This window comes from Tiliqua scincoides, chromosome 5, assembly GCF_035046505.1.
Source record: "Tiliqua scincoides isolate rTilSci1 chromosome 5, rTilSci1.hap2, whole genome shotgun sequence".
Taxonomy (NCBI): domain Eukaryota; kingdom Metazoa; phylum Chordata; class Lepidosauria; order Squamata; family Scincidae; genus Tiliqua; species Tiliqua scincoides.
This window is the reverse complement of record NC_089825.1, coordinates 110,776,812-110,796,389: the sequence shown is the minus strand read 5'-3', so window position 1 is coordinate 110,796,389 and position 19,578 is coordinate 110,776,812. Positions and strand designations below refer to the sequence as shown.

Sequence of the window (19,578 nt, the reverse complement as noted above, 5' to 3'; positions counted from 1 at the left end):
GAGATGGGATGAGAAGGGGAGAAAAGCTCGAGGAAATGAAAATAGTAGATGAGTTGGAAATATGCTTGGAACTAGGAGTAGACAGAATTGCCTGTTTTCACTCTGGTCTGCTTTTTGGTAGAAAATTGAGTGGATCCGTTTGAATCCAGCATAGTGAGGTAGGAAGGCAGCACCTTAGAGATTGACTGAGCATTTAAATCAGGAGTGCTTGACTATGCAGGCATGTGCGCTTGGTGTGAGCTGAATAGAGGCCTGCCCTTTAAAGGCTGATACCCCACATTCTTCTCTCAAGGACAAACATTGCCTCACGCTGGGGAAAGTAGATGGAGAGCAGCTGAAAGAGGGCTTGTTTTGTGCCCTTCGGGTGCTAAAGGTCAATGCCCACCAAGTTCCTCTGTGGCTCTCTGAACATTCTCCTTTAATGCTCAAAGGGTGCACATTACTTTTGTGGCGAGCACAAGGTTGTTCACCCATCTCTACGTGTTACAGGCAATACTAGTTTTTTTTTTAATCTGATGCTCTTTCAAGGTATTCAAACTACCCATCATTCTTAATACCGATGCAATGTTAATGCAGATATTTCTAACACAAGCACTGCAATTGAGTTAATGGTGGTGTGGTCTGGCAGAGAGCTTGACTGTACAAGTGCAAGAGCTTCACATTTTAGACGATTGGACCATTCTGCATACGTAAGATGCAGGTAGTTAAATGTTTCGGCAACAATGGTATTCGGAGTCCCTAGAAGATTTTTCTCACTGCATAAAGATATCTTGTATTGTTCTGTAATTCATTTCATTTCTCTGTCATGCTGGTATCTCAATAGAGGCTGTTGAATACCTTGTTAGATGATCTCAGCTCAAAACTAGCCAGTTATTGTATGGTTATTGTATGTATTGTATGGTGTTTTTAATAACATCATTGTGAAAATAAAATAGTTGGAGTAATTCCGTTTGTTTCAGGGAACCGTATTATTGTAAGTCCACCGATATGTGTTTATACTTATCTTTCTTCTTCCTTCAGCAGTCAACATATTAATGAAGTCAAGTCTAATGTAACTATTATAACTGATTTCTTACTTCTGAGATTGTCTGAGGAACGGCAACTTCAAATTGTACACTTTCTGGCTTTCTTAACACTGTACTTGACTGTGCTGGTGGGGAATCTTCTCATCATCACCTTGGTAACCCTCAATGCTCACCTTCAGACCCCAATGTATTTCTTTCTAATCAACCTATCCATTGGGGACCTTGGATCCACCTCTGCCACCATGCCTAAGTTTATGACCAATGTGCTCATGAATACTAGACACATTTCCTATTCTGAATGTGTGGCACAACTGCTTTTTTTCCTTTTCTTCATTTCCTCTGATATTTTCATTCTTGCTGTCATGGCCTACGACCGTTACGTTGCCATCTGCCATCCTCTTCACTATATGACTGTGATGAAAAGGGGAACCTGTCTACAACTGGCAGGTAGCGCATGGATGGCAGGTTTCCTTAATGCTTGTCTGCACACAGGGACCATTTTTTCAATGCCCTTCTGCTCCAACATCATCAACCAGTTCTTCTGTGAAATTCCACACCTAGTCAAGATCTTATGTGATGATTCATATCTCCATGAAATGTGGATGCTTCTCCTTAGTGCAGCCTTGGGTCTCAGCTGCTTTGTGTGCATTATCATGTCTTATGTGAAGATCTTCACCACAGTATCAAGAATGTCCTCTGTGGAGAACAGGCAAAAGGCCTTATCCACTTGCATTCCTCATCTCATAGTTGTCTCCTTGTTACTTGGTACTGGTATCCTTTCCCATTTCATGCTAAGTTCCAGCTCTTCATATAACTCGGATGAAGTGCTTGCTGTGATATATTCTGTATTGCCACCAATGATGAACCCAATAATCTACAGCATGAGGAATAAGGATGTCAAGTCTGCTCTGTGGAAGCTGCTGTACCCAAAGTTTCCAACCAAGAATATGATCCCTCACGTTCACTTATGACCCTTTTGCTTCCATGTGGGACAGTTTAATTTTAAAATTCATTATATCAGCCTCATATGGGTGCTATTGTGTCTTTTTCCCTCAGTAGAAAAAAATAATCAATACTTTGGTTTCTCAAGCATTAAAAAACAACACTGTGTATAGAATATGTTGTCTAAGATCTCAGAACACTCAAAATGTTGTGGGCAAAATGTATATTTCATTCACAGTGGGTGAGAAACAACAGGAGACTTCCAGAGAACAGTGGTGAACCTCCCATTCATTCTATGGGGCAAAGGCCCAAGGCACAGAGCCTCATGCACCTTTAGGACCCCGCAGAAGCCTCGCTGGGGCTCCTGATGAGGTTGGAAACTGTGCTTCTGGTTTTTTGGAAGCACGGTTTAAAGCATCGGGGAACCTCAGAGAGGCTTCCCCAATGCATCCTGGAGTTGCGTGAGGGTCTGTGAGCTCCAGGTAAGTGGGGGGATTTGCATGGGGGGGCAGCGACATCCCATGGGGGGCACCATCGCGGACCTTTGCCCCGGGGTATGGGGCTCAGGAGGTCTGCCACTGCCAGAGAGGAGAAGGGATGTTGCAACACTGTGCCAGTTGGTGGAGCTGGTAGGAAGGCCTGCACCCTCCTGCCAGTGGAAACACAGGAAGCAGCATTTGCTAGATAGGGTATGTCCCATGCTAGGGGTGGGAGAAGGATAGTGGAAGGCAGGGAGGGGCCAGAATGGGGCAGGTGTCAATAATGGGGGCAGATCAGGCCTGGAGGGGGTAAGATGGGCAGCGCAAGCACACACCGTATCTTATCCCCCTTCCCGGGCCTGATCTGCTGACATGGAGCAATGCAGACATGCACTGATGTCAGGCATGCAGTGATATCACAATGGGACACTCAATTTTCTGACAGGCAGTGTCAGTATGGAGTCATAATGTCCAGTCGCTTCTTCTGATAGATGACATCACTGTGGTCATTCAGTCTCTCTCACTCTCCTTCAAACAGGCAGCAGAATCAGTGTGCAGGAACAATGTCACACATTGTTCACACATACTAGGATAGGAAGATTCCCACATGTTCTCTGCAGACGCGTGTAGCCTCTGGGAACCCAAGTGCCTCTGGGAACTAAGTGCCAGGTAAGGCACCGCAAGTTTAGCCTCAGTGCGAGTTCAGCAGCAGGGCGAGGAGGCCAGGGCCCCAGATATCGCCTTTCTCTTCCTTTGAGAAGAGGGCTGCTAACCAGTGAAGGGTTTTTTATAGTACCCCTAAATAAAAACAACAAAAAAGCTATGCCGTCAGACAGCCAGCAGCAGGGTGGGGGCTATCCAGTTTTCTGCATTGAGCGCCACATGTATGATTATTTGCCTCTGGGGCATAAGTCAAGGGTGCGTCCTCGGTGCAAGGAACTTCAGGGTCTCAGGGAACGCGTCTGCTCCCTTGAAGCCTTGGTGGGCGACATGGAGAAGCAGAGGCAGGCCGAGAAGGACTGTGGGGAGACTTCCGGGGACAATCAGGCTTCGTCCCAACCTCAGGCGTGCAGCTCCTCAGCTGCCCGGGTGGGAAGTCTCGGGGCTGGAGGACGTCATCCTGGAGAGGAGGGAAACAATTCCCTGGGGGGGACCCCTTCTCCAGGGGATGGACCCGTATCCGAACACACTCAGGATACTCCTCGGCAGGAGGGGGGTCGGGGGCTTTTGTAGTGGGGGATTCAATTGTTAGAAGCATAGAGAGGGGGGTTTGCAATGGATGTGAGGACCGCATGGTGACTTGCCTGCCTGGTGCAAAGGTTGCGGACATCACTTCCCATCTAGACAGGCTGGTAGACAGTGCTGGGGAAGAGGTAGCAGTTGTTGTGCATGTCGGTACCAACAACGTGGGCAAGTGTAGCCAGGAGTTCCTGGAGGCCAAATTTAGGCTTTTAGGCAGGAAGCTGAAAGCCAGGACCACAAGCGTAGCGTTCCCGGAAGTGCTACCTGTTCCACGCGCAGGGCCAGCTAGGCAGGCGGAGATAAGGGGTCTCAATGCGTGGATGAGATGGTGGTGTAGGGAAGAGGGGTTTAGATTCATTAGGCACTGGGGAACATTTTGGGACAAGCGGGGCCTGTACAAGAGGGACAGACTCCACTTGAATCAGAATGGAACCAGATTGCTGGCGCATAACATTAAAAAGGTGGCAGAGCAGATTTCTTGACGTGCTAAATGACTGTGGCTTAGAGCAGCTAGTCACAGAGCCCACCAGAGGCCAGGTGACTCTGGGTTTAATATTGTGTGGTACACAGGACCTGGTTAGCGATGTAAATGTTACTGAGCCATTGGGGAACAGTGATCATGCTGCGATCCGTTTTGACGTGCACATTGGGGGAAGAATACCAGGCAAATCTCTAACAAAAACCCTTGACTTCCGACGGGCGGACTTCCCTCAAATGAGGAGGCTGGTTAGAAGGAGGTTGAAAGGGAGGGTAAAAAGAGTCCAATCTCTCCAGAGTGCATGGAGGCTGCTTAAAACAACAGTAACAGAGGCCCAGCAGAGGTGTATACCACAAAGAAAGAAGGGTTCCACTAAATCCATTAGGGTGCCCGCATGGCTAACGAGCCAAGTTAGAGAGGCTGTGAAGGGCAAGGAAGCTTCCTTCCGTAAATGGAAGTCTTGCCCTAATGAGGAGAATAAAAAGGAACATAAACTGTGGCAAAAGAAATGTAAGAAGGAGATATGGGAGGCCAAGCGAGACTATGAGGAACGCATGGCCAGCAACATTAAGGGGAATAATAAAAGCTTCTTCAAATATGTTAGAAGCAGGAAACCCGCCAGAGGAGCAGTTGGCCCTCTGGATGGTGAGGGAGGGAAAGGGGAGATAAAAGGGGACTTAGAGATGGCAGAGAAATTAAATGAGTTCTTTGCATCTGTCTTCACGGCAGAAGACCTTGGGTAGATACCGCTGCCCGAACGGCCCCTCCCAACTGAGGAGTTAAGTCCTTAGTTGGAGTTAACTGAGGAGTTAAGTCCTAGAGGTTAAAAGAGAAGATGTTTCAGACCTCATTGATAAATTAAAGATCACTAAGTCACCGGGCCCTGATGGCATCCACCCAAGAGTTATTAAGGAATTGAAGAAAGAAGTTGCTGATCTCTTGACTAAGATATGCAACTTGTCCCTCAAAACGGCCACAGTGCCAGAAGATTGGAGGATAGTAAATGTCACACTGATCTTTAAAAAGGGAAAGAGGGGGGACCCGGGAAACTATAGGCCGGTCAGCCTAATATCTATATTGGGTAAGATGGTGGAATGCCTCATCAAAGATAGGATCTCAAAACACATAGATGAACAGGCCTTCCTAAGGGAGAATCAGCATGGCTTCTGTAAGGGTAAGTCTTGCCTCACGAACCTTATAGAATTCTTTGAAAAGGTCAACAGGTATGTGGATGCGGGAGAACCCGTGGCCATTATATATCTGGACTTTCAGAAGGCGTTCAACACGGTCCCTCACCAAAGGCTACTGAAAAAACTCCAGTCAGGGAATTAGAGGACAGGTCCTCTCATGGATTGAGAACTGGTTGAAGGCCAGGAAACAAAGAGTGTGTGTCAATGGGCAATTTTCACAATGGAGAGAGGTGAAAAGCGGTGTGCCCCAAGGATCTGTCCTGGGACCAGTGCTTTTCAACCTCTTCAGACCTAGAGACAGGGTTGAGCAGTGGGTTTGCAAAGTTTGCGGATGACACCAAACTTTTCCGTGTGGTGAAGACCAGAAATGATTGTGAGGAACTCCAGAAGGATCTCTCCAGACTGGCAGAATGGGCAACAAAATGGCAGGTGCGCTTCAATGTCAGTAAGTGTAAAGCCATGCACATTGGGGCAAAAAATCAAAACTTTAGATATAGGCTAATGGGTTCTGAGCTGTCTGTGACAGATCAGGAGAGAGATCTTGGGGTGGTGGTGGACAGGTCGATGAAAGTGTTGACCCAATGTGCGGTGGCAGTGAAGAAGGCCAATTCTATGCTTGGGCTCATTAGGAAAGGTATTGAGAACAAAACAGCTAATATTATAATACCAAAGTACAAATCGATGGTAAGACCACACCTGGAGTATTGTGTCCAGTTCTGGTTGCCACATCTCAAAAAAGACATAGTGGAAATGGAAAAGGTGCAAAAGAGAGTGACTAAGATGATTACAGGGCTGGGGCACCTTCCTTATGAGGAAAGGCTACGGCGTTTGGGCCTCTTCAGCCTAGAAAAGAGACGCCTGAGGGGGGACATGATTGAGACATACAAAATTATGCAGGGGATGGACAGAGTGGATAGGGAGATGCTCTTTACACTCTCACATAACACCAGAACCAGGAGACATCCACTAAAATTGAGTGTTGGGAGAGTTAGAACAGACAAGAGAAAATATTTCTTTACTCAGCGTGTGGTTGGTCTGTGGAACTCTTTGCCACAGCATGTGGTGATGGCGACTGGCCTGGACGCCTTTAAAAGGGGATTGGACAAGTTTCTGGAGGAAATATCCATTACGGGGTACAAGCCATGATGTGTATGTGCAACCTCCTGATTTTAGAAATGGGTTATGTCAGAATGCCAGATGCAAGGGAGGGCACCAGGATACAGGTCTCTTGTTATCTGGTGTGCTCCCTGGGGCATTTGGTGGGCTGCTGTGACATACAGGAAGCTGGACTAGATGGGCCTATGGCCTGATCCAGTGGCGCTGTTCTTATGTTCTTATGTGGACACTTTGTCCTTCTCATTGCAATGGGCATACACAGGTATATGTGGACTCACTGTCTGTTGCTGGCATAATTCTCTGGAGATACTGGGGACATGTCTGGTTCAGGACAGCAGGTTTGGGATTTGGGGGCCACCAATTTCACTTCTTCCCTCCCAGTTCCACCCCACTCTCCATCACTTTCCCACCTCTCTGCTACTGGGGTCATGCCAGCAGCTTCAGCCTGTTGCATACCTAGTGGTATGACGACATTTCTTGGCCATGAGATTGGGCCACCAGACTAAAGAAAGGAGCTTAAGACACTGTGCCAAAGGCTTTGTGGAAAAATGGAAATGGAAAAGGGAGATAAATTGTCACTACACGTCCATGTTGGCGCTTCTCTGTCTATACTGGAGGCAGTGGCCTCAAACAACAGAGAAAAAGTTATGTGGACCAAGTAAAAGTGTTGGTACTTGGAGGCTAAGTGGTAGGTCAGTACAGAATGTAAAACAAATGTCGTAGAACATTATATATTTTTGCTCTATTATTTATTTTTAAATCAGTAACAAAATATTCATAAGATGATCAAAACTGTCATAATAAAATCCATAAAGGCACAGGTTCATAAGATTAATTCTAGCCCTCTGTTTTCCTGTAGGAGAAATTCATGGTTATGCAAGCATTGTCTGCCTACACCAATAATCAGTTGCTAAAAGTGCATTCACCCAGCTCACAGCCGAATCCTGAGCTGCCCAGCACACGGGGCTGCTGCGGCGCCAAAATGGCTGCTGTGGTATCCAGTGTGCAACCAGGCAGCCACCAGTGGCTGCTTGGGGAAAAGGGACTTTTGTCCTGCAATGGGGCTACTCTGGAGCTGCCGCAGAATTGGAGAGTCCTGTGCCAGACTGAGTGGTCCCACATGGGGCTCAGGATCTGATGGAGCCTAGCTCCGTCTGTCCTGCCCTCCTCCTGCCCCACTCCCCCCCCACTACGCCACCTCCCCACCCTCCCCCACCTCCCCCACCTCCCCCACCTCCCCCACTCTGGAAAGCCTCCTCCCCACCTCTCCCCACACCTCCACTCATCTCTCTGCCATCAGGCAGTCCAGGTGACCGCCCAGCAGCAGAACGTGGGCCCAGCGTGGTGAGGGCTTGCAAACATACTGGTGTGCACTGTCCAGGATCAGCCTATCAGGCTGGTGCTCCAACTGAGACCATACTTGAGCCAACCTGGCTACTGTAAGTCATGCTTTAGTAACTTTGAGACTGGACTACTGCAATGTGCCCTATAAAACTGTTTGGAAATTGCATTTAGTACACAATGCAGTGGCTCAAGTAGTTGTAGTGCCAGGCGACAGGACTCGGCTGAACCACTGCTTCAGCAGCTACACTGGCTGCCCATTTGCAACCTGTCCCTGTATCAGATATGGAGTGGGACACGGAGTAGGATTAGAACTTTGAAATGCACCATAAAGTAACCAAGAATCAGGTGGAGAACTAGAACTGATCTCAAGAGGCTGCTTGACTCAGGGATGCAGGTCGGTGATCCCTCAAGGGCAAGTATATCTGAAAGGAAGTCAGGCTTGGGATAGATGGAACAATTCAGCTCCTTCAACTTCCTTTTCAAGAGCTGTCATGGAAAAGCTAAAATTGTCAGATACAAGAGAGGTTGGGGGTACCCCAGGGGATGTTGCACCTCTAGGATAGGTGCTCACACTAAAAGGGGAGGGAGTATTGCTGTAGCTAGGACACACTGCATGCTATTCTATTGTGATTATTCAATAAACATGAATGAATTTATCCAGATCTCATCTTGTCTCAACTGTGGGTCCTGCACACCATGGGGTCAGTCCCTGGGTGACACTGCCCTATCCACTGGCAGAAGTGCAAGGATGCCAGTAGAAGCGAGCTTTCACCAGCAAGCGCAATAAGGCCCCCATTGCAATGGCTGGGAGCCATGCATGCAAGCTGGCAGAGAGGCCACTGTCCGCTCGTACTAGTGAGTTGGCTTTGATGGTGGCTGCAGAGAAATACGGGCATATCTGTGAAGGTAGGGGGAGGAACCGGGGCAGGGAGGAGGTAAGAGGGGTGGATCCAACAGCTAGGACTGGCCCTGGGAACAGGGATAGGATATGGCACATGCCAACTCTGCTGAGCCTGTCGCCTCCCAGTCCTGATCAATGTCCATATGTTCACAGAACTGCAACGTACCGTATTTTTCGCTCCATAAGACGCACCTGACCATAAGACGCACCTAGTTTTGAGAGGAGGAAAACTTTCTTTTAAAGTAAGCCTGCCCTCCCCCTGTGGTGCCTGCGCAAATGAGGACCTTGCCCCCGGTGCGGACCTTGCCCCCAGTATTCGCTCCATAAGACGCACACACTTCCCCCCCCCCACACTTTTTTTGGGGGGAAAGTGCGTCTTATGGAGCGAAAAATATGGTAACCCAACTGTTTTCAACACCGCCTCACTGGTAAGCAAAGGCTTTGATCTTTCGTACCTCACAATGACGTGCAAATAATTTCATGGAATCTTACAAACATGTTTTTGCAGTTGCACTCTAAGAACATCCATTACATCAGGGAGACCATTACCTGCTTGTAATTACCCAAACAACCATTATTAATTTTCCTTTTTGTAGCATTGGTAAGAAAAAATACTTAGAAAAAGGTTAAATTCTGAGCTCCCATCTAGACTGGAGTCCCCAAATACTGCTTAGTTTTGGGTTGCTGCTCTATAATGGGTTAGATCTAAGCCAATCTCCTGTTCTGGAGTTCACCTTCTTTAGATCTTTCTGATGCAATCTCTGGATTGCATTAATTGTGCTTCTGAATGGGAAGGTGATTGCTGTGGACAGCACACTAGTAGTAGCCAGGGCAGTTAGATATGGAGGTGTGCGGGTGCAGCACAGGTGGACATATAATTGCACTCAGATGGCCATTATTGCTGCTGCTGCTGCTGCTGCTACTGTTCCCTCAACTCGCATCTCAGGATGCAAATGCTGAATGTCGTTTTCGTACTAACAGCCGAGGCTATTTTTATAAACCAGGAGATGCCGCGATTGGTGGTGTCGTCTCTCTCATACGTGCTGTCATTACTGAGCCCCTTTTCAGAGAACCTCCAGAAAGGCACTGTGGTACATTTAAGTAAGTCCCTTTTCTCTTATTTAGTGATAGTAACACTCTTTGCCCACTGAAAAAATAGTGTTCCAAACAACTGCATGAGGCAGAGGTTCCCAAAGTGTGCATTGTGATGCCCATTGCAATCGCAAGGCACTTGACAGGGTGTTGCAGGCCACCCATGGGAGACCCAGCATTGGCCTCCAAATGGTGGCAGGTGGCTCAGCACAGGGGGCAGAGCTGCAGCTCGCTGAAAAAAAGCACTGGAAAAACTCTCCTGTCCGCCCTTACCCTTTTACTGCTATTTTGAGGCTTGCAATGCCCTCCAAACCCGGAAGTAAGTGGTGGTGGTGTCACCGCATGATGCAGCTTGCATTATCATCACTTCCTTCTGGGTTCCGGGAGTGTCGCAAGCCAGGAATAGTTTGGGAAGGGGCAAAATAAGGGGCAAAATTTCAACCGGTGCTGCTATAGATCAGATATAATTGAAACAGTTGATATAGGAGTTGGCATTCAACTGCGCATTTCCCCCCAAAGCTTCTTCACGATTGTTGCTATAATCAAACAATCTGTGGGGATCATAGACTGGGTTGCCTCCATTTTCGATACATCTGACAGAGCACTAGTGATGCTCCAAATCAGTGGAAGTTCCCATTCCAAGCTGTCTTTTCCTTTCAGAGGGCTGGGACCAAATGGAGCAGCTTTGTGCTATTTTTCAAAATTGTTCCCGAAGAGTCAGCTTTGATTACATATATTCATACTTTTTTTCTGAGTATATACTTTTGCTCCTCGCCAATGATAACATAGCCTTTGTTATGCAGATTACTTCCATCAGCCAACCAGAAAAGTTTCTATCTTGTGAAATACATACTGAACATGCATACTTCCTATGGATATGAATATGCCAGAGCAGCAGCAATAGAGAGAATATCTCTCACCATTTTTTTTATGGGGGAGAGGTGAGGGAAGTGAATATTTTCATTGTTGTAGTGTGAGTGGGGCATCATCTCTGAGGGAGGAGAGCACCTCTCTGCTATAGTATTCTACCAATTTTCATCACTATGATTCACAAGTAGAGTTAATATTTAACTGCTCTTACATGCTATGATGCTAGCTAGCCAGATCTCGTGCAACTTTTGGTGCCAAGCAAAGAATTCAGGATGCCGCTTGATGGTTCTTAATTTTTTTAATGGGTACCAATGGCCCAGGCTTTTGTTGAACAGGTTAAAAATTGACTTTCTGGGAAGCACAAATATGCCTCTCTGAATTAGATATCCCAATGAAGTTTAGAGTGATCTCAGTCAATCCATTTCAGAGGTCAAGTGTGAGAGTGCCTGATGAGATTCTTGAGGTACTGTGAGTACAAGTAAAAAAATGAATCCATTTTAAAACTTTGCTGGATCAAATCCAGAGAATTAAGTAAGCGGTAATAGTAACATTGAAACCAATCAAATATGAATTTTGAGGCCCAATCCTATCCAATTTTTCAGTGCCAGTGCAGCCTCAAAGTAGACCGAAAGTAAGGGAACAAGTGGTCCCGTACCTTGAGGAGGATTTTATGACTGCCTGCACCACCACAGGATGCAGCATATGCCCTCATTGGCACAGCATCCACGCTGGAAGGTTGGACAGGATTGGGCCCTGTGTTTCAGCTGGCAGCCTGAGCTGCTGGTGGGAGGTTCTTTTTGAGATCAGAGGAAGGAATGCATCCAGTTGAAGACTGAGGTGCAAAAGTACTTTATTTTAATGAAAAGCATACAGAGCAGAGCAAGACAAAACTTATGGTGGACTCACAGAGCAGCGTAGTGGTGTGCTGGTGTCAGCGGAGTGAGTCTACTGAGCTAAGTGAGAGATTACATAGGGAGGTGCTTGCTTATCAGTGAGTTGGTACTAATTGGCAAAAAGATAACTGACAGCAAATGATATATGTGCATGACCATTGCCAGGGTTCCCATCACATCGCGGACAGTGGCCGGGCTGATGCCAGGAGAAAGGTGTTCCCATCATTAGAGAATGGTGGGCTGCTTTGCAGGCACAGCATAATTGATGTACTTGAAACCTGAACAGAGCTGGGGTGTGGAGGATGGATTGGACTTTTCACCCAATCTTCCTAGCAACAGCAGATGCAGAGGCTGAGGTTCTTGATTTATGTCTAAGTTTCCGCTACTTCCTATGGGAACAGCTCAGCAAAAGAGCAGGCTGCTCCGAGGGATTGAGAGACACACAGACAGGCATGGGTCTTACTCTGGCTGTTACAGACCCTTGGTTGGATGATGTCACACACTTGTGGTCAGATATCTTATCTGACTCTCCCTGTTCTAATATTTGAAAGCACAAATAATTCCCATGTATATAAGAGAAATGCTTCTGGTTCATATCTCCCTTCTGGTATCAACCTTCCTTACACATTCTGGTGGGAATCAGATGTTCAGTAATCTTTGTAGATGTACTACTAATGAAAATATAATAATATGATTTTCTTTTTGAAAATATTTTTTAAGTCCCCATGCCAATTTTATTGCAGCATAGTGTTTAAAAATTATCAACATGCCCTTTCTTTCATGTTTGCCATTCGTGATATCAACGAGGATTCCAAACTCTTGCCCAATGTCACTCTGGGATTCCATCTCTATGATAACCAGTTTGATTCCATGATAACATACAAAGACATCCTGGATGTGTTGTTCACACAGCAAAGTACTCTGCCTAATTACCAGTGTAATATGAAAAAGCAAGTGTTGTCTGTCCTTGGAGGACTTACTGTTGAAGACTCCATTCAAATGTCCACCATCTTGAGTATCTACCAGGTTCCACAGGTAGGTGCATATGTGCTTAGGTATGGATGCTACTGAATTACTTTCTGATCTAATGTTCTGATTAAAATCAGTCTATGTAAAATGCAGTGTACCTAGACACCCTGAGGTTTCCTCTTCAGTACAGACCATGGACTAGTAATAAGCAGCCTCCATTTTCATTTTAAAATAGATTATCTAAAATGTCCTAATGCTGGAGGTGGGAAGTTCTGAGAAGTAGAACTTAGTTCTATATTTCATCTAATTTCTTTTTCAATGCAATCATTCAAAAAGAAATCATTAAATTGTTCAAAAAAAAAAAGGGAGGTGCACTTATGCACATTAGAAACTGGGGGTACAATATTTTCTAGTACATTCCTACTTGATTTATAAATGTGTAGCAATCTACTGTACCTATAGAAACGGACTCATCTCTTTATTGTTAAAAGGTCTGCCCTGCCTTTCTCAGAATGACTCAAAATAAGTTGCAATTGGTATCACAAAAAACAATACAATCAAAAATAGCCAAAATAAAGAGTTAGAAGAAAGAAAACAAAGACAAAACAAAAAATTGAGGACAAAACCATGAAGGTGTAGCAAAAATGTCTTGAGATGGCAATGAATGATGGACAGAGAAGTCACCAGTTTCAATTTGAACATACTGGGGACCACCACAGAGATGGCCATCTTGCCAGTTTCTGCCCAGTTGAGCCTCAAAAAATGGCAGAACCTCTGTGAGGTCCTCTGCAAAAGATCTGGTAGAACGGGTATATTCATGTGGGAGGAAGCTGTCATTCATAATGGAGGCTGTTTAGGACTTGAAAGGCAATCACCAACACTTTGAGTTGCTTTCAGAAACCAGGTGGCAATCAATGCACTTTGAGCAATGAAGTTGTGACATGATTTTTTAAAAAACCAAAAACCTATAGCTGAAAACTGCAATGGATCTTCAAGGGCAGCATCATATAATCTTAAAACAATAATCCAAAAGACAATCATAAGACAAGTCAAACACCTAGGGTTGTGACATATTTGTAGGGGGGAAAAATGTGTATTTGGGCATATTCAGTTATCTCTTCAACCTCTAAGAAAGTCTGCTGTCCTCTTAGCTTGCTTACAGTGCATATCAAACCAGGATGAGTGGAAAAGCTAATCTCCCATCATTTTACCAGATGGCACCAAAGGAAATTACTCTGCACATGGGGATTGTTCAGCTACTTCTGCATTTCCAGTGGACATGGATCGGTCTCATTGTTTCAGATGACAACAATGGAGAAAGCTTTGTAAAGATGCTGACACCTAAGCTTGCCCAGAGTGACATTTGTATTGCCTTCTGTATTGGAATTGCGGAAGAACTGGCGAGGAGGTAAATGTGGTGTCAGCAGTGGCCCCTTTAAGGGTAAGACCTGGGCATCCAGCAGAGTGTGCTGCACAGCTGGAGCCACTGGAAGGTAATAAGGCCCTCAGGGATATAAGGAGCACCTGAGGCAGAAAGGGTTGGTGGGTTGTAGGAGGAGTGAATGTGGTGAGGTGACTTGGTTTATGGAATTGGGAAAGACTGGATTGTGATTGGACTTTGGCTTTGGACTTTGATTTGGATACCCTGACGGATTGGACTGACCTACCTGGAACCTGACCATTGGACTGGAACTTGGCTTATTGGCAACTCTGATTGGACTGGCTTGCAAGGCCCAGTGGATTGGGATTTGGCAAAACACCTTCTTGGAAAGGTCTCTAGCAATGAATTATCGTTATTTATTAGATGATAGAGGAACATATTCCAAAATATACTTCTTACTTCGCACAACTGATGCCAATGTGATTGTGGTCAGCGGGGATGCTCATTCTCTGGAAACTTTAGCAATGGTATTGAATGCGAATGAATTTCACATCAAAGCCCAAATAGGAAAGGTTTGGATTATACCTCCTCAATGGGATTTCACAAATACATTCAATCAGGATAGCTTTTCTACACAAACCTTGCATGGTGCCTTGTCTTTTTCAGTCCACACCTACTCAGTACCAACATTCCGAGACTTTCTCCAGACCTTAAGACCTGACAAGTCATTGATGCAGTTTTTCTCTGTGTTCTGGCAAACAGCATTTTATTGTCGTCTCCCCAATGAAAACTATCAGTACTGTACGTATTGTGAAATATGTAGAGGGGATGAGAAGCTAGGAAGACTGCCTACTTCTAGATTTGAGATGGACATGACTGGCGAGAGCTACAATATCTACAATGCTGTCTATGCTGTAGCGCACACTCTACGTGCCATCCAGTTGTCAAGGCAAAGAAGAACACTGGACAGAGACAAATTTGTCAATCTGAATGTTCACCCATGGCAGGTAAAGTCATTTGTGATTAACTTCTCAATGTGGACAAAAGATCACTACATGATATAGATAGTGATTGATAGTCAACTCATAGAAGCAGGAAGGAAATATGCCCCCTCCTGTTTCTGTACACGCCATATTTAATATTTTCATCAGAAGAATGAAATGAAAGGGGCATACAGTACAAAAACTGTCTCTAGTTTTAAACATTGTTTTCTCTTCCAACCCAGTTCCATTCTATTCTAAAGTCTGTCCACTTTAACAATGGTGTTGGACATGAAGTCTTGTTTGAAAATGGAGAATTGTCATCTGGGTACGATATTATCAACTGGGTCACCTTCCCCAATCAGTCTGTCCTTAAAAGCCAGGTTGGAGAAATTTCATCAAATCAAGAGTTCTTCATTCATGCAGATAAGATTGTGTGGAACAGTAAATTTAAGAAGGTATGATCAAACACCAGATCTTAAAATCACAGTGAATTACACTGTTCAGACATTGAACAGAATCCTGCACAGAAGAAACATTTTTTTTTAAAAAGAGGTCAAATACATTTTTGATAATCACACACACTTCCTTTAGAAGTGAAGTGTGTCAGGTAGAATCCATTTGAGTAAGTTATGATCCAATCCTATCCAAGAGCATGCCAACAGAATGAGTGTGACTATCACATGCCATCGTAAAGGCACCATAAATACTTTGTGATGGCACAGAGGGCTGCTATAGACCTGAAATTCATTGCAGAGCAGGAGACTTGTGGAAGGATAAGGAGTTTTAGGGACTCGTTCTATCTGGTCAGCACCAACCCTCTGGCAGCACTGAGTGTTGCAAATATGCCGTAAGGCACACCTGTGACACTCACCACCAGGCCGGCACCAGCACTGGCTCAGCCTGTGCTGAGTCAGTGCTGGGGGAAGGCCAGTTGCATGCCAGGGTAAGGCCTTGCCCCAAGGAGACTTGTGGCTAATTCCCTGCCCAATTGGATGCAGCAGTCGCCGTTTTGGTGCTACTGCTTCATCTGTGGGGCTGGGAAAGAATAGGATTGGACTGCAAGATCCGTTGAACAATGACTTGCTTCTGAGTAAATGTACATTGGATTACATGCTTTATTCTTATGTTGAATAATTTTAATCCCGTTTTTAAATTTTTGTAAACTTGTTCATAGTTTTTAAACTATTGCAACCTGCTCCGTGTCTGAGATGAAACTAGTTAGATCTTTAAGTGAATTTCCAAGGCTGGAATAATGGGTAGAGAAGAAAATATTCCAATATTCTAATTCACAACCCAGTCCTAACCCCCACCATGTTCTTTCATGCAGACATATTGACGTGGCATGTGCCGCATGCTATGGTAGGGGAAGGGTGAAGGCAATCAAAACATTAGTAAAAATGGCCATGTATTAGTCATGAAAGCACAGAGCGCAGGATAGCTGCCCCAGGGCCCAATCCTATCCAGTTTTCCAGTGCTGGTGCTGGTACAACTGTGCCAATGGGGTGTGCACTGTATCTTGTGGTGGGGCAGCAGTCACAAAGGCCTCCTTAAAGTAAAAATTAAACTAGCACACAGGTTCAGAATATTAAATATAAGGGGAAGAAAGCAATCCGACCCTGTAGACCCTTGGGAAAGGAGAGTTCACTTTAGACACCTGCTACCTGCAAACTTCCCCCATGTTGAAATTGCTTTTAATGGTATGGAATACATCTCACCAATTCATAACGTAGATGGAAATGCGGTGTCTTGAAAAAAAAACTAGTGAAAATCCATCACAGAATGAGATGCACTTTAGTTGACCCTTCCATGCTGTGTTGGGATGGGATCCTGCCACCAACACAGACGTGACTGTCAACCATCCAGAAATGAACATTCATTGTCCAGCAGACAGACTGCTCTGATACCACCATATTTCAAGACAAAGTAAACAGCATTGTATGAATGAACTGAGATACTAATACGGTTTATCTACTTTAGATGCAGATCATTGTGTCAAGTGTCCGGAGGATCAATATCCAAATAAGAACCAGAGCCAATGCATACCGAAAACTATAAACTTTCTAAAGTATGCAGAGCCCCTGGGAATAGCTTTTTTTTTGCAGTCTTCTTTGCTGTGGTCACAGTTTTGGTAATACAAACATTTCTGAAGAACTGGAACACTCCCGTTGTCAAAGCCAACAACCAGAATATCACCTGTATTCTTCTCAGTTCCATCCTCCTCTGCTACTTTTCTTCTTTACTCTTCTTTGGCAAGCCTGGGAAGGTCTCCTGCCTTCTCCGGCAAATAGCTTTCAGCATCATTTTCTCTGTTGCCATTTCTAGTGTCTTGGCAAAAACAATCATTGTGATCCTGGCCTTTCTTGCCACCGAGCCAGGAAACAAGATGAGGAAATGGCTAGGGCAAAAAGTGGCCAACTCCATTGTCCTGTCCTGCTCCCTCATTCAGGTCTGTATATGTCTGGCATGGCTGCTGATCACTCCCCCATTCCCAGATGTTGACATGCTCTCACAGGTGGGGAACATCATCCTGAAATGTAACGAAGGCTCTCTCAGCATGTTCTACTCTGTCCTGGGCTATATGGGCTTTCTGGCCATCGTCAGCTTCACTGTCGCTTTCCTAGCCAGGAAACTGCCAGACACTTTCAATGAGGCCAAGTTCATCACCTTCAGCATGCTGGTCTTTTGCAGTGTTTGGATCTCCTTTGTTCCAACTTACTTGAGCACCATGGGCAAAAACGTCGTGGTTGTGGAGGTGTTTGCCATCCTGGTCTCCAACACTGGACTGCTGTCTTGCATCTTTCTCCCCAAATGTTACATTATTCTGCTAAGATCCAATCTTAATACAAAAGAGATATTTAGAGGAAAAACCATGCCTCAGCAAGCAGTGTGGAGATATGATAATGTTGTATGACCGTTTTGTCCATTTTCTCCTGCTATTTGACTGCATCCATGTCAATGAAGTGCATGGTTTAATTTGCTCTTGGGTAATGGTTTTGAGTTGAGGGTCTACTGACAAAACACCCTTCCTTTTGGATATCCCAAATCAGCATGCATAAATGCCACAGCTAGGATAAAATGAGCTTCCCAACATGGAAAATTGTGTACCAGACACAGTGTGGCCAGTGCAGAACAGAAACTTTGCAGAATACAGATATACCGTACATTGTAGAAACCACTCGAGACCCACTGTCTAACCACAAAGAATACAGAATCTTGGCTTCTATTTCCTAAAATTTATTTTAAAAAAACAAAACAAAAACCCCTCAAGGCAACATTTGATTTTGTTTCTGATTTTTTTTACATTTCAGAAGGATTAAAACTATTGTTACCTCAGTCCCACTAAATATATAGTGTATCCGTTAAGTGCACTCAGCATCTACTGAACTATTAATGTTTGAATTATGTCTCTGTTTGTTATCAGTGAACTCATTTTTCATAAATAAGAAGTGGAATGCAGCTTGTAGTGTAACAGTTAATTGTTCTTGCAGGAAATAATTGGATCATGGGAGCCATAGTTTTCTTTTTTATCCCACTACAGCAGTGTTTCCCAAACTTCTGCAGGAAAGTTTGGAACTATATAAGTTGTTGTGGGGGAGGGGCAAATGCAGCATCACGATTGCCAGGATTGTACTGCTGCCAGGAATGAAAGGGAGTGTTTTGAACTTACCAGGGGCAGAGCTAGCCTCCTATGGGGTGTGGGGAGCCCAGGGATACCTTCACAGGGCTCCCCATGCCTCAGAATGCCTAAAAATAGCAATTGCTATCCACTTCAGTGGGTCGCAACTACTATTTTTAAGCATTCTGAGGCGTGGGATCATGGCGATTGTTTCATTGCTTTCTCCCGACTTCTTAAGGGGCAGACACAGGACTTTCTCTGTCTGGTGGGTCATGACCCACTAGTTTGGAAACCACTGCACTACATGGAGCGGAGAAAAGGTAGCAGGTACTCCTAACCATGGTTGGAACCATCATTCCCAGTTAAGGACAGGCCCCATAAGGTTTCTCTTGTGTCCAATGAGCCTTTCCAGCTGCCATTTACCCTCTCATTCTCCTCAAAAATGAGGAAGGTTGCTTGTGAGGTGGATACCTGCATCCAAGTAGGGCAGAAAGTCATTGTTGTAGGGTTTTTGGAGTGTTACATTCCATATTTCATTATTTTGAACATTCAGAGAATAATTTGAAAAATACAAATGGATGGGGGTTCACACGTCACTAATTTTTAGGGGTTTCTTTGGAAATAAAAGTTGAACTGGTTTAATCAATCCATTCTTTATTTCCACTGCCAATTTCCACCATATGTTCCATGCTGACTCTCCCCCAATTTGTTCTCAAACATTCTGCTGCATGGGACTTCAGAGAAAGTAAATGGGAATAAATAAACCGTCTCCATTTTTCATATCAACTCATCATACGCATGACAGTACAGTACAGATATATGAAGTGTCGTCCTGCTAAATAGGTTTCTCATTGTAGTAAACAAGTATACAGCACACTCCTAGGTATGTCTACTCAGAAATAACCAAACTTTCCTGAGAGTAAGGCCCATTGAACAAAACAGAACTTACTTCTGAGTAGACCTGGTTAGGATCGTGCCCAAAGGGTGCAATCCTAACCTCCTATGTCAGTGCTTTCCAGCACTGGCATAGCGGTGCCAATGGGACGTGTGCTGTATC

At 44.9% G+C, this 19,578-nt stretch overlaps 1 protein-coding gene and 1 pseudogene across 1 annotated transcript; both read left to right on the top strand.

The window, feature by feature from the left end:
• The first annotated feature begins 1,387 nt into the window (after positions 1-1,387).
• On the top strand, positions 1,388-1,996 carry LOC136653164 (olfactory receptor 14A16-like). The gene has a single exon (XM_066630076.1). It carries the CDS (start codon positions 1,388-1,390, stop codon positions 1,994-1,996), a length of 609 nt encoding a protein of 202 aa, XP_066486173.1.
• Positions 1,997-3,738: 1,742 nt separating this feature from the next.
• On the top strand, positions 3,739-17,816 carry LOC136653163 (vomeronasal type-2 receptor 26-like; annotated as a pseudogene).
• The last annotated feature ends 1,762 nt before the right edge of the window (positions 17,817-19,578 follow it).

Coding starts and splice junctions, on each gene's coding strand:
- LOC136653164 (XM_066630076.1), top strand. CDS start 1,388: ATGGCCTACGACCGTTACGTTGCCATCTGCCATCCTCTTCACTATATG.